Source organism: Mastomys coucha, unplaced genomic scaffold, assembly GCF_008632895.1.
Source record: "Mastomys coucha isolate ucsf_1 unplaced genomic scaffold, UCSF_Mcou_1 pScaffold5, whole genome shotgun sequence".
In the NCBI taxonomy this organism is placed as follows: Eukaryota; Metazoa; Chordata; class Mammalia; order Rodentia; family Muridae; genus Mastomys; species Mastomys coucha.
The window spans coordinates 100,075,449-100,091,908 of record NW_022196911.1 but is presented as its reverse complement, the minus strand read 5'-3'; the positions used below and the strand labels follow the sequence as shown (position 1 = coordinate 100,091,908).

Below are 16,460 nucleotides of genomic sequence, written 5' to 3'. Positions count from 1 at the left end.
AACTCACTCTGTAGACCAGGCTGGCCTCAAACTCAGAAATCCCTCTGCCTCTGCCTCCCAAGTGCTGGAATTAAAGGCGTGCACCATCATCGCCCAGCTAGGAAGCTTACTGTATATTCATATCACCTATCTTGTTCAGAAGGATCGAAGCCCTTCACCAGATTAACCAGAAGGAACAAAGAAAAGTTAGGGTTAGTGATTAGTTACTAAATTTCCATCTCAGAAGAGAAAAGGATTTTGGAAGAACACGGTGTATACAATGACAGTGTTTAAGGATGATACTTAAAACAGAGAGTGACCTGAAGGCTAGGAGTGGGCATGCTGCCTTGGAAGTGGTCCCAGGAAAGCAGGTGCAAGGGCTTGAGGGAGGAAGGCCTGAAGGATGGACAGTCAACACAAAACAGAGCAGTCACGGTGACAGCATTCCAAACCGTATGAAAGCTGTTTGTCCCCCAGGAGACAAGAAGAGAAATTGTTTGTCCTTCCATCCATACCCAAGGCATCTGAAAGTTATAAAACCCTCAACATTTGTAGGTCACATTTGTGAGGATGTCAAGAGAGTCTATGGACACCCACAGTAAAGACTTTGGTTGCTCTTCTGTGGACAGAACGTTCAATGGAGGGGAGTCTTTGTTGGTGGGGAGCCCACCCGCTAGTTTATACCAGCAAGACTGCCGCTGGAGAAGGAGGCAGGCTGGGGTTTAACTCACAGGGTCAAATGATTCACTCCCTGTGCCTCTGTAATGAAGTCCAATGAAAACAATGCTCTGAGGAGCTCACACAAGCTTCCCTGGGGGCAGTACTGTTTACTATCTCACACCCACATGCTAGCCGAAAAGGAGCTGCTCCCTGAATTCTGGGGCAGTGGACAACAAAAGCTGTGGCTAGCAGGCACCCTCTAGGGTCTTTCCTGTTCACTGCTACATTTATGTCCTTTTGCTGTAATAAAATTGTAATTTCAAGTATAGTCTGTCCTGAGTCCTGTGATTCATCCCCATAAGCTATTAAACCAGCTGGTAGAGTGAAAACTGCCAAATTATAACCACCTAGCAGGAAGTAAGGGAGGCCATGGGACCCCAATCCCACTATAGCTGAAGACAGAAGTTATCATAAGATTGTGTCCTTAAATAATCAAAGTAAGATTCTAAACAGTGAAGGCAGCCCAGCTCGGGGTGGTGGGTGTCAGCCTTGCAGCTCCCACTGGATGAGCAGAGAAATCTCAGGAGGTGAGAAAGCCAGGGCAGGCGAAGGAAGCACTACATTACAACTGAAGGCAGGGGATAAGACTTCCATAGACTTGCCGCCATACTGATGGAGGAAGCAGCAGGCAGGAAGAATCTGCCTAGGTAGGCAGGGACTCAGCAGTATTCCACATGACAACAACAATAGCAAGCTGAGGTTTGGGTAAAAGCAAGACCTCTGAGACAAAAATGTAACCCAGCTATCCAAAAAACTTACTGGATCCTAGACTGAACTACCAGTAGTGAGAGCTACTCTGTTTCTGGGATGTGAGTGAGAACAGGCAGATTCTTCTGGATTTCAATCCGACCGTGGTGGGAATGCTACAGTGTTGGACCCTCACACTCTTCAGTCGCAGGCACACTGGAGGTCAGATGCCAGGTCAAGTGATTCAACTGGGGAAACTGCCTGGAAGAAAACACTTGGTCAGAGACTAGTGCCTCTCTACAGACATCAGAAGGGCCATCGACTGGGTCAAGGCACCTTGGAGGGCTCAATGAGGAGACAGAAGACAGCAGAAAAATGCCACAGGAAGTCTACAGCACAGAGGCAGAGGGACTGAAGATACAGTGAGCTGCCGAGAGAACACTGCTAGAGGTGCTGTGCCCAGCTCAGGGCACTTTTCTTGAGGAGACTGCAGGAGGAAACACTCTGGTAAAGAGAAGGAAGTAGGGTCAGATGACAGAGATTTCACAACTGTGCAAGGGAGAAAGCTGGGCCTGGTCCTCTACCCATGCCTCTGTGTCCCCCAGGCCCTCCAGGCAGTCTACTCAGCAGACAGGAGCTCTCAGGCTTCTGACAGGCTCAGAGTTTTCATGTAAGTCAAGACTGCGTCTGATATAAAACATCAGAATAAAGAGGAAAAACTTGAGCCCCTATCCACACAGGTTTGGTATGCTACCCAAAGTTCTGGACTCCAGTGCTGACTAAGTACACCAGCTGATGTGGAAATTCAAGCAGAGCCTTAGCTGCCAATGCAAAACCCACAGAGCACAAATGACTGTTCTCACTTTGCTACTCCTAACACAAGTCCAACTTTATGTCCTTTACTGCAAACTCCCATCAAGGTGATGCTGTTCATGTGAATGAGACCTAAGCAGCCATGGATAGAGTCCTCTGAAATCAAGAGCTAAAATAGCTACTTTAAAATAGAGTATTTTAAATACTCTAAATAAATAAATATTAAATAAAATATTTTTCCTTAAGAATAAAATAGGGGGCTGGAGAGATGGCTCAGTAGTTAAGAGCACTGTTATGGCTGTTCTTCCATAGGACCTGGGTTCAATTCCCAGCACCCACATGGCAGCTCATAACTGTCTGTAACTCCAGTTCCAAGGGATCTCACACCCTCATACATTGGTGTAGTCAAAACACCAATGCTAATAAAATAAAAATAAATAAATATTTTTTAAAAAATGAAAAAATAAAAATGAAAATAAATTAAAATAGAAGCTGTGTATGGTAACACATGCCTTTAATCTCAGCACTCATGAGGCAGAAGCAGGTGGATCTCTGTTAGTCTGAGGACAGCCTGGTCTACAAAGTGAGTACAGGACAGCCAGGGCTACACAGAGAAACCCTGTCTTGGAAAAAAACTTAAATTAAACTTTATAATAGTAGGTCCTACTTTGTACTGTTTTAATACAGGTTTTTATCTAAGAAACCACCATTAGAGTGACTACACTTATAAGAGAAAAGGCACACTGATGCATGAAGAGTGTGTAGAGGACCCATATATAGCTGGAGGACAATGAGTTCAGGCAAGCCTGAGCTACATATCAAGACCCTGTGGAAGAACACTTGCCTAGCATATGAAAGGTTTCATCTCAGCCTTGCCCCTGACCTTGCAAAAAAGGGAGGAAAGTAAGGGGAATATATGTATTGTATTATTTTATAATATACATATTATATCATATATAATATACCTTATATATTATATGTATAATGTATTGTATTATGTGTATGTATAATGTATATGTAATATATTGGATGCAATTATATTTATCATATTAGCCACACTTGTAGAAAAAAGTATGTATAAACAAAAGAAATAAGTGTGTTTGTGTGTGGGAGGTAAACTGAGGAATAAGCCCGTTTTCTTTGTATCCCTTTCTCTCTTTTTTTCTTTTGATAGAGATGAACTGCCATTCAATAATTAAATGAATGGTGGTGGCACACGCCTTTAGTCCTAGCACTTGGGAAGCAGAGGCAGGTGTATTTCTGAGTTCAAGGACAACCTGGTCTACAAAGTGAGTTTCAGGACAGCCAAAGCTACACAGAGAGATCCTCTTTCAAACTGCCACCCTCCCCACCAAAAAATGAACTCACATATCAAAGAGAAAAATCCATGTCAGAACTAAAGAGCCCTTTTATGTTCTCTACAGTTATCGGTTAGGAAATCAGACAGTCTAAATTCTTGTCTATATAGGTAAGCCAACATGGGGCTGGGAGAGACCTCTAGCATACTGGCAAAGCATTCTAGCCTCGAGCTCTGGAGCTACATCCTCAGGGTTTTTAAAATTTTTTTGTTGTTGTTGGTTTTTTTTTTTTGTTTTTTGTTTTTTTGTTTTTTGGTTTTTTTTGAAACATTTCACAAAGCTGACAAGGCTGGTCTTGAATTTATTCAGCAGCCCAGGCAGACCTTGAACTTGTGAGTCTCCATTGGCATTCTGAGGGCTTCAGGCCTTGTAGCACCAGGCCCAGCTTTTGATGTCTTAATGGAGAATTACAGGTATTCATTAGGTCTGTCATACTCAACAGACGGATGAAAAAAATTTAAATTAAAAGACAGCCTGGCCTTTGGGAAGCTGGCAGACAATACAGAGGCAGCATCCAAGACTCCTTGCAGATGAGACACTGGCCAGCCAGAGAGTGCCAGTCCACTGTTCACACAGCTCCCACATGCTGTTTCATAAAGAGCCCAAACTACCACCCCTCAGTCTCAGAACACAGCTACTTCCTGCCACCAAGCAATAGTTACCGAGATTCTACAAAAGTAGGCTTGTTACAAACAGAAGACTGAAGACAAAATGCACCTCAGCTTGATGCTTAAATGTGAAGACTGAATAGGGTGGAAAAGAAACATGGCCAGGGAATAATGTCTGTCTGGAGTTCTGAGTGCTTCTGCCTTGGCCACACAACTGGGCACTTTACAAAATTCATCTCGTTTCAGCCCAGGATTTGGGAAGTAGGCTTTATCCTCATTTTAAGATGAGGAAATGGGGGCAGAAGAAATTACTTAACTTTCCCAAGGTATCTTAGCAGTTGTTGTTCAACCCAGTTGTTCTAGTTTATTACAGATAAGAAGGTGCAAAGTGGCCAATCTGCCAAACACCAGTCCACAACAAATACACACTCTAGTGAGCATCAAAAAATGTATCCTATTTGCAACACACTAAATCACAATGTAAAAATCTACACATCACCATGGAACTGATGTGGTTTCTCTGAAAATGAAGACCACAGTGATTTTCCTGGCTTCTTTGTATAGAATATATTTCAGAAAATGCCTTATTTAAAAGGATTTCAGTAGAGAACTAGAGGAAGAGTAAGAAGGGGCTGGGGGAGTGGCTTGATGTGTTTCCTGGCTTAGCATGCATAAGGCCCTTGGTTCAGCCCTTAACACACAAGGAAAACAACAGTGTTCCAAGGCAGGGCCCTCTCTCACATTTAACACAATTTAAAGAAACCACCATTCTGTGACGCCTAAGCCTTCAATCTTTACCACATGCACTAGTCCTAGTCACATGGTAAAAAGTTGATAGGAAGCTTCCCCTGAGGAAATTGGGCTGACAGCATCTGATCACACAGGCATCAAAGTATGAAAGCCCAGTGCCTGCCAGGAGCTCAAGGTGGGAGAGGGCCACTGTTAATGGGTGCTGGATTTTGGTTGTACAAGGTGAGATGGCTGTTGAAGATGGGCAACAGTTATGATGTACATCACTGTGACTGTATTTAAGCCTGTAAGCTTAAAAGTAGTTTATGTGTGTCTGGGGGCTCTGTGGCAGAGTGCTTACCTAGCATGCCTGAGGCCCTGGATTTAATCCTGTAGCAGAAACAAAACAGAACAAACTTGGCTAACTCAGGTAGGGTGGCTGCAGTGGGAAGACCTGGAAGATCCTGAGTCTTAAGTGAGCCTGGATCACATAGAACAAGCGCATGTCATTATAAAAATGGGGAAGACGTTGTTTTATTTTGTTTTTTAAGATTTATTTATTTATTTTATGTATGTGAGTACACTGTAGCTGTCTTCAGACACACCACAAGAGGGCGTCAGATCCCATTACAGATGGTTGTGAGCCACCATGTGGTTGCTGGAAATTGAACTCAGAAACTCTGGAAGAGCAGTCAATGCTCTTAACCACTGAGCCATCTCTCTAGCCTCAACAGTTTTTTTGTTTTTTGTTTTTGGCTTGATAGTATTAAAACGAAAGCATTATCTTTTTATGAATACTCTGTTGTTTTGTTAGGAGTCACAAAATAGTGGTTTCTTTAAATTGTGTTAAATGTGAGAGCGGGCCCTGCCTAATCCAAGCTGGTCTGGAACTCTCTATTGTCTTCCTTACTGGTGTTGATGCTCGGGGTTAAACCCAGGGCCTCATGCATGCCAAGTACACACACACACACACACACACACACACACACTGTCTCTTTCTCTCTCTCCCTCTCTCTCCCTCTCTCTCCCTCTCTTTCCCTCTCTCTCCCTCTCTCTCTCTCTCTCTCTCTCTCTCTCTCTCACATACAGGCACACATATACAATGACAACAACGGAATACAAGTACAAAACAACAAAGGACAACAGAAAACCCTTTCACCCAGCATTCTGCTCATGGGTAAATCACAACAACTGAAAATGAACTCCGCTGGACCCAGTGGCGCACACCTCGATTCTAGCACTCTGGAGGCAGAGGCAGGAAAATCTCCAATACCTACAGAACAGCCACAGCAATATTGTTCACAATAGCTAAGGTGGAAGTAACCCAAGTGTCCATAAACGAACAAGCCAGGCCTGGTGCTATATACCTGGAATCCCAATGCCACAGAAGACCACCTGAGTTTAGGATTTGGAAAGAGACCAGTATGGCCATCATAGTTAGACTCCAATCACAAAAAGAAAAAAAAAAAAAGCCATGCATGCATGTAGCATGCATGGTGGTGCACATCTGTAACCCCAGCAAACAGGCAAAAAAGATGACAAGTTCAAGGCCAGTCTTAGTCACATGAGGTTAAGGGCAGCTTAGGTTACATAAGACTCTGACTGTGACAATATTATTCATCAGAATAAAGACAGGTGTGGTGGCACTCATCTCTAATCACAGCACTTGAGAGACAGTGTGTGATGGTTTGTATATACTGGGCCCAGGGAGTAGCCCTGTTGGGTGGTGTGGCCTTGTTTGAGTAGCTGTGTCACTGTGGGTGTGGCTCTTAAGACCCTCATTCTAGCTGCCTGGAAGCCAGTCTTCTGCTAGCAGCCTTCAGATGAAGATGTAGAACTCTCAGCTCTGCCTGCACTAGGCCTGCCTGGATGCTGCCATACTCCCACCTTGATGATAATGGACTGAACCTCTGAACCTGTAAGCCAGCCCCAACTAAATAATAAGACTCTCCTTGGTTATAGTGTCTGTTCACAGCAGTAAAACCCTAATTAATACACAGAGGTAGTAGGATCTCTATGAGTTCCAGGCCAGTTTGATCTACATAGAATTGTTACTCTTGGAAATGATATAATTACAGGGAGACTGTTTTTTTTAGAGACTTTATCAGTTGGAAATGAACACTGAAGGAATGTGTGAGTCAAAGGCAGCACATCTGGGATGGAAAGTGTTAATGAAAGAGACAGAGTGATGGGTACAGTGGGCTCATCACAGAGTCACCTCTCCCTTTGTATATTTCTAATTTCCCACTAAAGAAAGCATTCAGGGCTTGGCACAAGGGCAGGTCTGTTGACAGATGCTTGCCTAACATGGACTAGGCTCAATCTGTAGCACTACAAAGAGCTGGTGTGGTGACACACATGATGTAATGCAAACACCAGCAGGCAAAGGCGGGAGGACTAGAAAGTAGAAGCTAACTACACTTCAAATTCCAGGCCATCCTGGGCTACATATGAGATCTTGTCTCAAAACAAGGAAAACATTTTTAAAAACCACCCTATTTTGAGGAAAGATATTCTAAAAATCTACAAGTTAAGGAAATAACTACAAATAGAGTTATGTATTGCATGTAACAAGAGCACTGTTGAGGAATAAGGGGCATTTAACCTAGGGGGTTTGCCCTCAGACTGATGAATGTTAAGTCTTTAGTAAGTTAAACACATGCAACAAAAATTCCATCAGCTTCAGAATCTTCAAAAGTGGATATATTCTAAGTAGACTCCAAAATGAGTAATCCATAGGTGCCATAGGTAAAGATTCTTCATGGGATCAGGGTGTGAAAACCATGTGAACAGTCTGTTTCGACCGGCAAGGCTCAGTAAGGCACCATTTACTGTCCTGGGAAACATTGGCTTAGAGCTTCCCAGAGCTCATTGATAAAAAAACAAGGGGCCAGCAGGGAAGCATTGTGGCCACACAAGATGACAGGACTTGGGGTTCCAGCTACCCCGTCCCCTGTGGATTCCATTTTCAGATATTCTCAGCAGATTTAAAGGAGCTGACTAAATTTGAGTTCTTCAAAAGCAAACATTCCTTCCTCAATTTAACTGAATGATGAACTCCACTAGGCTAATCACTTTCTAGCCTTTCTGCAAGAAGAGGAGTTAAAACCCAAGTCCTTTTGTTCTGGGACATGTCGAGGAGCCAAGTCACAAGGATACCTCCCCAGTATGTGCCCTAATCAAGCAGAGCACCAGCAGGCACCCCAAGTCCCCATCTTTAGACACACTGAGTATGCACACCTCCAATCCTTACCTTGAGTGTTCTGGAAGTAATGTCGCCATAAAGGTCTGATTTTGTCCTGGCCACCAACGTCCCAGACTGTGAAGCTGATGTTCTTATACTCTACGGTCTCCACGTTGAAACCTGAGAAGGGAAGTCAGAGATACTTCATCATGGTTTCCATTGGTTCAACAATTCTAAGTCACTTCACTTAACACCTGAATAGTACTTCCAATTTATAAACCAGTTAGAGAAGATGGAGAAAGTCTGTCATTCACTGTGCCTGGTGTCTCAAACCCCACACACTCATCTCACCACCAACCTCCCAGCTCTGCTTTCTCTAACAGAAGACCTGTGAACAAAGAGAAGCTATCCACAGAAATGATTTCCACTTCCCAACACACAGCATAAGAATCTTCTTACTCCTTCCCCACACTACTCACCCTCCATTTTAGAACACTGGAGAATATCTAGTATGTAATGACATTTCCTTCACCTGTGTGATGGATTCAGCCTACCCAGACCGTCTGAAGGCTTGCCTACATCACTAACATCTGTTGAAGACATCTCCAACCTGCCCTCAGCATGCCTGTGTATTTCCTATTTCACATCTCAAAAAACAAATCTACACTAGGTGTGGTAGCAGATGCGTGTAATCCCAGCACTCCAGACAGAGAAAGGCAGATCAAGATTCAGGGCTAGCCTCAGCTACCCAAATTGTTCAAGGGTAGCTTGAACCCTCTTAAATCCACATCTTTACCCACTGGGACCTTCTGTTTGTTCTTCTAAAGTCAAGGAAATTTCTGAATATGAGTAATGAATTCTTTTTAATAATACCTGAATAAAGTTCAAATGAATATGCCAGGAAGTGGTGCAGAAAGCTATGACAACTGAGTATATGATAAGGCATTTCAAATTACCATGCAAGTTACTCAGTAAATGTTGGCAGGTAACTCCCCACTCCTGTAAGTCCAATGGTCAGCCAATGGTCAAGTATGCATTTCTCAAAATTCTATAAGCTATTCTTATTTTATGTGTATGAATATTTTGCCTGAAATGTATGTATATGTATATGTACATGCACCACATTTGCATCTGGTACCCAGGGAGAATGTATGGGATCCCATTATAGATGGTTGTAAGCTATCATGTAGGTGCTGGAAACTTGAACCTAGATGAACCAGTAAATGCTTTTAAATTCTGAGCCATCTCTCCAGTCACTTATTTTTCTAGTGAAAAATGTAAACCTTATAAAGTTAGTAGGAGAAAATACTAGCAAATAGTTTTGTGTTCTTACAAAGAATTGTCTAAAGATACTTAAAAAAAAAACTCAGGCTGGGCGGTGGTGGCGCACACCTTTAATCCCAGCACTTGGGAGGCAGAGGCAGGCGGATTTCTGAGTTCGAGGCCAGTCTGGTCTACAGAGTGAGTTCCAGGACAGCCAGGGCTACACAGAGAAACCCTGTCTCGAAAAATCAAAAAAAAAAAAAAAAAAAAAAAAAAAAAAAAAAAAAAAAAAAAAAAAAAAAAAAAAAGAGTTAAAAGACAAATTTGTTAACTAGAAAATAAGCACGTGGCAAGAGTTGTCCATGACCTAAGGTGCCCTTCTTCAAACTGGTGAGAGACAAACATCACAACAAGAAACAACTCAACACCAAACTTAAAAACCAAACCAGAGCTGAGCCAAGGGAGACATGCTGACTTCCCCACCTAGAGTAAACAGCATCTAACAGAAGCCAGGGTTCTCTCCCTACAGACGCACTCCTTGCTGCTGGTGGCACAACATTTTTTGGAAACAGTCTGGCAACCTGTATAACACTCAAAATATTCACCTCTCATAGGAAGTCCTCTCTTCCAGAGATTACTGAAAGGAAATGAAAAAGTACATGTTCATAAAAACCTAAGACAGGGCTGGAGAGATGCTCAGGGACCAACACACTGGCTGCTCTTCCAAAGGGCCTAGGTTTAATTCGCAGCAACCACAGGGCAGCTCACAACTGTCTGGAACGCCAGTTCCCAAAGACCTGACGCTGTCTTCTGACTCAAAAAGCACCAGGGACACAAGTGATATACAAATATCAATATCCATATGCATAAAAAAGTCCCATACACATAAAAAAAAAACAAAACAAAATAAAAATGTTACTTTGACATCATTTACAAAAACAAACCATTAAGCCTGGCATGATGTCAACAAGCCTGAAGTTTTAGCACTTGAGAGGATGAAGCTGGAGGACTGCTGCCAGTTTAAGATCACCTATTTAAGGTTACATAAGATTACACAGCAAGACCCTATCTTAAAAAAGAAAAACCAAAACAAACAAAACTAACAGCTGGAGAAAAATAGCTCAGGAAGCCAAGTGATTGCCTTGCAATTATGAGAGCCTAGATCTAATCCCCAAAACCGAGGGTGGGGAGCTGGCAGGGAGGGGTGGCAGAGGATTTGTAATTCTAGAACTGGAGAGGCAGAGACAGGAGGATCCCTGGGGATTGATGGCCAATCAGCCTGACCTGATCAGGTGAATTCCATGCCAGTGAGAGATTCCTGTCTTAAAAACTGAGTGTGTATGTGTGTGTGTAGACAGTGACTGAAGAATGACACCCAAGGCTGTACTCAGGCCTTGACACTCTCCAATGCATGTACACATACACACATAAACAATTACAAATAACCTAACCACTTATCAATGAATATTACTTTAAAACACAGCCATATGATGGAATACTAAACCAGTTATTAAGATTAGATGATGTCCTGCTGCTGTCCCTTTTAATCTAGTAAAGGCCAGCTTATTCTTTTAGTCTTAGCTTAATAAAAGTTAAGTCAGCCGGGCTGTGGTGGCACACGCCTTTAATCCCAGCACTTGGGAAGCAGAGGCAGGCAGATTTCTGAGGTCGAGGCCAACCTGGTCTACAGAGTGAGTTCCAGGACAGCCAGGGCTACACAGAGAAACCAGGGTACCTCTTCTGTTGGTGGCATCCACCTCCTCTTTACCTGCTTTACCTAGACAGCCAGCAAGCCAGACGGCTGTTTCCAGGTGAAGTGGTCTTTTATCCTCCAGGAGCCCTGGCTTCCTAAACTAATGGTGGCAGCTTTCAGTTACAGTGATGCCTCGTAAGCCAAAGCAAATCTCATGGCCAAGTTCAGCACCATGAGGAAGGGGTGCAAGGGCAAAGGTGTTGAGCAGCATGATTCATTGGAGGCCATTAGTTCAACAAACTATCACACCAGTATGCAATTCATTCACCAAAGATTTATTAGACACCTAACATGGCCAGGCATTTAATCAGATGCTGGGGACAGTGAACAAGACACATGTGGTTCCTTATTTGCTCTGTTGGGAAGAAGACAGTAAACAATCAATAAACTACAAATGTTTCCAAGTGCTATTAAGGACTTCATGTTACTATGGAAACTTAGAGCAATAAAAAAAGGGAAGGAGCCTCTGAGAAATAATGTATGAGCTGAGATCCAAAGGGACAGGCTGGCGGCACTCACTAGGAAGAAGGCAGGCAAGCATCCCAGAGAAAACCAACCAACAGTCAGCACACGAACTACTGCATTAGGGCTAAAGTTGCTTACCCTAAATCTGCTCACAAATCCCCTGTAAACTGAGGAAGTTGCCAAGGATGTTAGGAAGCACTTAGAAATACTTATGGCTGGGCACAAGGGTTCACTCAGGAGTATGTCAGAGGGAGTGTCACAAGTTTGAAGCCAACCTAGCTACAGTATAAGACCTTGTCTTAAAAAAACAAAACAACCCAACAGCAAACATATAGAACTTCATTTGGGGCTTCAGACGTTTATGTTCTCAAAGTAGTTAAAGATTTAAAACAAACAAATATTCAATATAAGAAGCACATCGGAGCTTCTTATAGGAATGATTCAGAGGGTAAAGTACTTGGCGATCAAGCATGAGGACCTAAGTTCAGACCCATAGCACGTGTGCAAAAGATAGGCCTGATGGCACATGTCTGAAACCAGTGCTGCAGGAAGGGGGTGAGTACAGAAAGATCCTCAAGCTTGACAGACAGACAGCCTTGTCAAAATGACAGGTTCTGGGTTCAGCAAAGAGGCTCCGTCTCAAAAGTAAGGTGGAGGTTGATAGAGAAAATGTGTGGGCATGCATACACATATGACACATACATATACAAATGAAAAAGCAATGTTGAAAAAGCAACACATCGAAGTATAACATGCTAAACAATGAACCGGAGAGACCACAGTCATGGATATACCTATGGTAGGAATGGTTGTCACAATCTCTCCGAGCTTCAGTTTGTACAAGATCGTCGTTTTGCCAGCTGCATCTAAGCCTACCATGAGAATCCGCATTTCCTTTTTCCCAAAGAGGCTTTTAAACAGCTTTTCAAAAACATTCCCCATTGTAGCTGAATTCTGCAACCTGGACAAAAAGCAAGTTGAACAGTTATTTTTCATTATATATATATATATATATATATATATATATATAACCAATACATATAAAATACATGGCACAATTGGTGATGGTTCTTAGTACAAGTTAAATACAGCCTGGCCAATAAGGAAGAGAATGTCTTGTTTTCAAAAGGAGGCACCACTAAGCCAACCTCTGATGCTCTGCCAGAAAACAGTATTTTCCACTGCAGTATCCAAGTGAGATGTGGGAAACGCAGCCTCAATGCCTCGCTATGGTGGCTGCCTCTAGTCATCTTAAGCATTGAAGATATGCCATGACACATAACTGTACTTTGTTCTAAGCCTACCTGAATTGAAAATTTATGAAGCAGACATTCTATTCTCCACAAAACAAACTCCTTAGGTAAGTAAAACATCGAAATCCCTAGGAAACTGTAGTCAATTGTCCTTGGCTGGCAGATGTGAGCAAAACCCAGAGGATATCAAGTTGAGGATATCAAGTATTGGGAAATTCTGCTAAGACACACACCACGTAGGCAGAATTGAGGGAATACTTTAGCATCTAGCATCCAGTAGGGGTGACCATCTTCTTAAAATCTATATACAGATACAAATAGGGTTGACCATAGAGGTCTGTGAATGTTCATGAGCCAAAGACAACTCCCAGGTCAAGCAAAAGGTGACTAGCAGACCAGATACTCCCTGTGCCCTTTCCCAGTCATTACTCCTAGAAGGAATTTATTCTGTTGACTTCAAACAGCTTAAACATCAATTGTTTTATTTTTTTCAACAAAATACCTGCCAGGTTATATGACAAAGCAATGAAGTCAGATGAGTTTTTGCACAAAGTACAAAAACTTTATTTTAACAGATCAGCCTGTTTGAATGACATGATGTTTCAGACTTAAAAGCTGAGCTATGTGCACACCCTGTACACTCTCTAATCAACAATGACTGTTGGGCTAGGACACTCTAAAATCCCCTCAAAAAAACAAACAAAATTCTACAATATATCTGTGTTCCAGAAACTATGGTTTTCCTTTTCAAGTTATTCACCAAGGAGAGCTTTAGTGGTATGTGTGTAAAAGACAGCCATTCATCCAGATTCTAGTGACTCAGAGGAGAGGGTGGCTGATTCCAGAAGTCCCACCTTTGAAAGTCAACAGTTCCTACAGAAGTTTAACATCATGGACTATGGCCAAGTACACACCACTCCATTCTACCAGAGAGACGGTGAGCTCATTTCTCCTGTTCTCCTGTACACATCTGAGAGCCAAATGATCAAAGAAAGAATGACAACTTTCCTCATAGGTTGTCATGGTTTAAAAATTGTCCAGTACCTTGACGCATTCAAAAATTCCTAAATTCCTTTCATGTTTCCGGGGGGAGGCGGGGCAGAGAAGTGTCATAGACCAGGAAACTCAAAGGACCATTCATTAAGAGGAAAAGGAGGAACCTCCTGCTTCCAGGCCCCTGGGGGCAGAGTGCCAGATTCCCCTTGTCACCGCACAGCACATTCACGGTTGTCCCGCTTGCTTCCCTTCAGTCGTCTCCCCGCCCCGATGTCCGAAGTCTTAGGCCCCATGGTGGTCCGGGAGACCCTCTTGAGTCATATCTATAGCCCCAGAGCCCTTTTCCAAGCGTGAAAATCATAAGTGACAATGATAGTGAGACCTCAAGGGCACGAGCGACAGCAGTAGCCAAGGTGAGCGCGCGCAGAGCCGAGCACGCGCGCCGAGAATCTGGGGTCGGTGAAGGCTCGGTCTGCCTGGGACGCCAGGCCGCTCCTTCGAGACAGCGGGACCGCTGCGCCACAGAGCCCGCCGAAAGTCAACCAGCTCCGCGCCGCCTGGCCCGACAGAGGCGGGGAATCCAGTGGACCCAGCCCCTTTCCGCAGGCAGCCGCCGATCTCCGGTGTCCTGCCCGCTGACACGGCTGGAAACTAGCTGGGCCGCAAGCCCCGCCGTCCCTCCCCTGCAGTCCCCCGACTCACCTGTCTCTACAGTGAACACCTTCACAAAGCCACTAACGAAAACGCTACACCGCCGCGGCCGCCTTGAGGAATTCGGCTCGCCTCAATAAAATGGCGACTGGCTGGGGGCGGGAACAGCAACCAACCAATCATCCGCCGCCTCCTGGGAACTCTTGCACCAATGTCCTCGAAGCTCCTTGAGTGACATGAAATCGGACCAATGGAAAGGAAAATAAGGCTGGACGAGTTAGGCCCGCCCCCCGCGACCTAGGCGACGGCACCAAGCTCTGGAAAGGCCGGCTTCTTCTTCCAATGGGAGCTCACCGCATCTGGGCGAGACGCACCCACACGCCCCACCCGAAGCCACAAGCGACCAATCAGAAAAGCAAAAAGGTTTCCTATTTGCCCTGCCAATCAATTCTGGGACTTTTCAAGGATTGAACTAACCCCGGGAGCATTCTGACCAACCCAATGCTGGTATGTGGGAGGGGCCAGGTTCACTGAGATATATAAGGAAATTTGCTGCTGTTGAGCTAAAAGTAGAAACTGGTTTGGAGGAGAGTTCCTGGTCAGAAATACCCAGATTCCAACCTCGAAATTAGGCCTAAAGAAGATTTCCTAATTGGTATGCAGTTAGACTGCCACTGTTCTTGTATACAGACTTTGAACAATAGGGACAGTTCCTTAGCTTCTCCCAAAGCCCAGTGCACGTTTCATGAGAAAGACCTTTAGTTACTCAGTACTCTAAATAATGCCAACTTGTTTAGTTAAAAATGGTTACCAAAACCTGTCGATTTTTTGTAACTGAAGTAATGGGAGGCGGGGCGGGGGAGTTAAGGGTGTGGCTCAGTGGTAGAGCACTACTAGACAGGCATGTAATAGCCTGCGTTCAGTGCCCTAGCACAGAAAACAGAGCCTAGTCTATCAGTTAACAGCTTTATTCAGTGCTAAAAAGAAATAAACTATGGGAAGCAGGAAGCAAACTTAACTGTACATTACTAAGTGAAAGAAGCCAGTCAGAAAAGCCTCACTATATGCTTGTCAATAAAAAACGCTAAGGGTTTCAAGAATTCTGTAGGAGAAGGGGAATGAATCAGGGGAGCCTAGTGCACTTTTAGAAAAGCAAAAGTATTCTGTATGGTAATTATTAGATGGGAAATACACAAACCAAGATGCACTTTCCATTGTTTGCTTATGCTGTGTCAATGTAGGTTCATCGGGAAGAGCAGATGTAGCCCTCTAATGGAGGATGTTGGTATCTGGGGAGTGTGTTAGAAGCAGGAGGAGGAGTATGTGAAGACCTTTACACTATCCTGTCAGTTTTGCTGTGAACCTAAAAGCACTCTAAAAGTGACCCTTAAAAAACTAGGTAGATGGAAGGAGATTGAGAGATGGCTTCAAGGTTTAGAGCACTTCTCACCCTTGCAGATGACTCAAGTTTGGTTCCTAAAACCTATGTTATGTTTGTGTTTCCTCAAAAACCTCCTGTAGCTCCAGCTCCAGGGGATCAGATGCCCTCTTCTGGCTTCTTCAGGTACCCATACATTTGTGGCATACAAACACACACATAAACACACAAATAAAAATAAATATTTAAAAACATCCCTGTCCTCTGGACGTCCAAGCAAACCACTGAAGTAATGAAGGCATATGTTTTGTATATACTATACAATCTTTCTTTCCTTTTTATGGTGGTGGGAATCAACTCAGAGCCTCGCTCAGGCTGGGCAAGTGCTCTACCACTGAGCTACATCCCTACACTTAGGTATATTGCGTGTGTGTGTGTGTGTGTGTGTGTGTGTGTGTGTGTTAGTCTGTTTTCCACTACTACAACAGAGTACCTGAGAACTTTGAACAGTAGGGACAGTTCCTTAAACTGAAAAAAAGAAAAAAAGGTTTATTTTGGCCCACAGTTTTGTTTTGTTTTCTTTTTTCTTTTCTTTCTTTCTTTCTTTCTTTTTTCTTTTTTTT

General features: G+C 43.6%; 1 protein-coding gene and 1 long non-coding RNA gene across 3 annotated transcripts in view; one reads left to right on the top strand and one right to left on the bottom strand.

Moving 5' to 3' along the window:
* The window catches only part of LOC116077767 (ADP-ribosylation factor 2), a 19,051-nt gene extending 4,412 nt beyond the window's left edge, over nt 1–14,639 (bottom strand). The window contains exons 1-3 of the mRNA XM_031352543.1: nt 14,511–14,639; nt 12,354–12,520; nt 8,148–8,258 (exon numbers count right to left, since the gene is read on the bottom strand). Of these exons, the coding sequence (XP_031208403.1) occupies nt 8,148–8,258; nt 12,354–12,501 (259 nt within the window). The 5' untranslated portion in view covers nt 12,502–12,520; nt 14,511–14,639. The remainder of the gene's footprint in view (nt 1–8,147; nt 8,259–12,353; nt 12,521–14,510) is intronic.
* The window catches only part of LOC116077768, an 8,170-nt gene continuing 5,950 nt past the window's right edge, over nt 14,241–16,460 (top strand). The window contains exons 1-2 of one of the 2 annotated variants that reach the window (XR_004113325.1): nt 14,241–14,966; nt 15,981–16,023. This is a non-coding gene — a long non-coding RNA (uncharacterized LOC116077768). The remainder of the gene's footprint in view (nt 14,967–15,980; nt 16,024–16,460) is intronic. The other variant, XR_004113324.1, reaches the window with a different exon arrangement.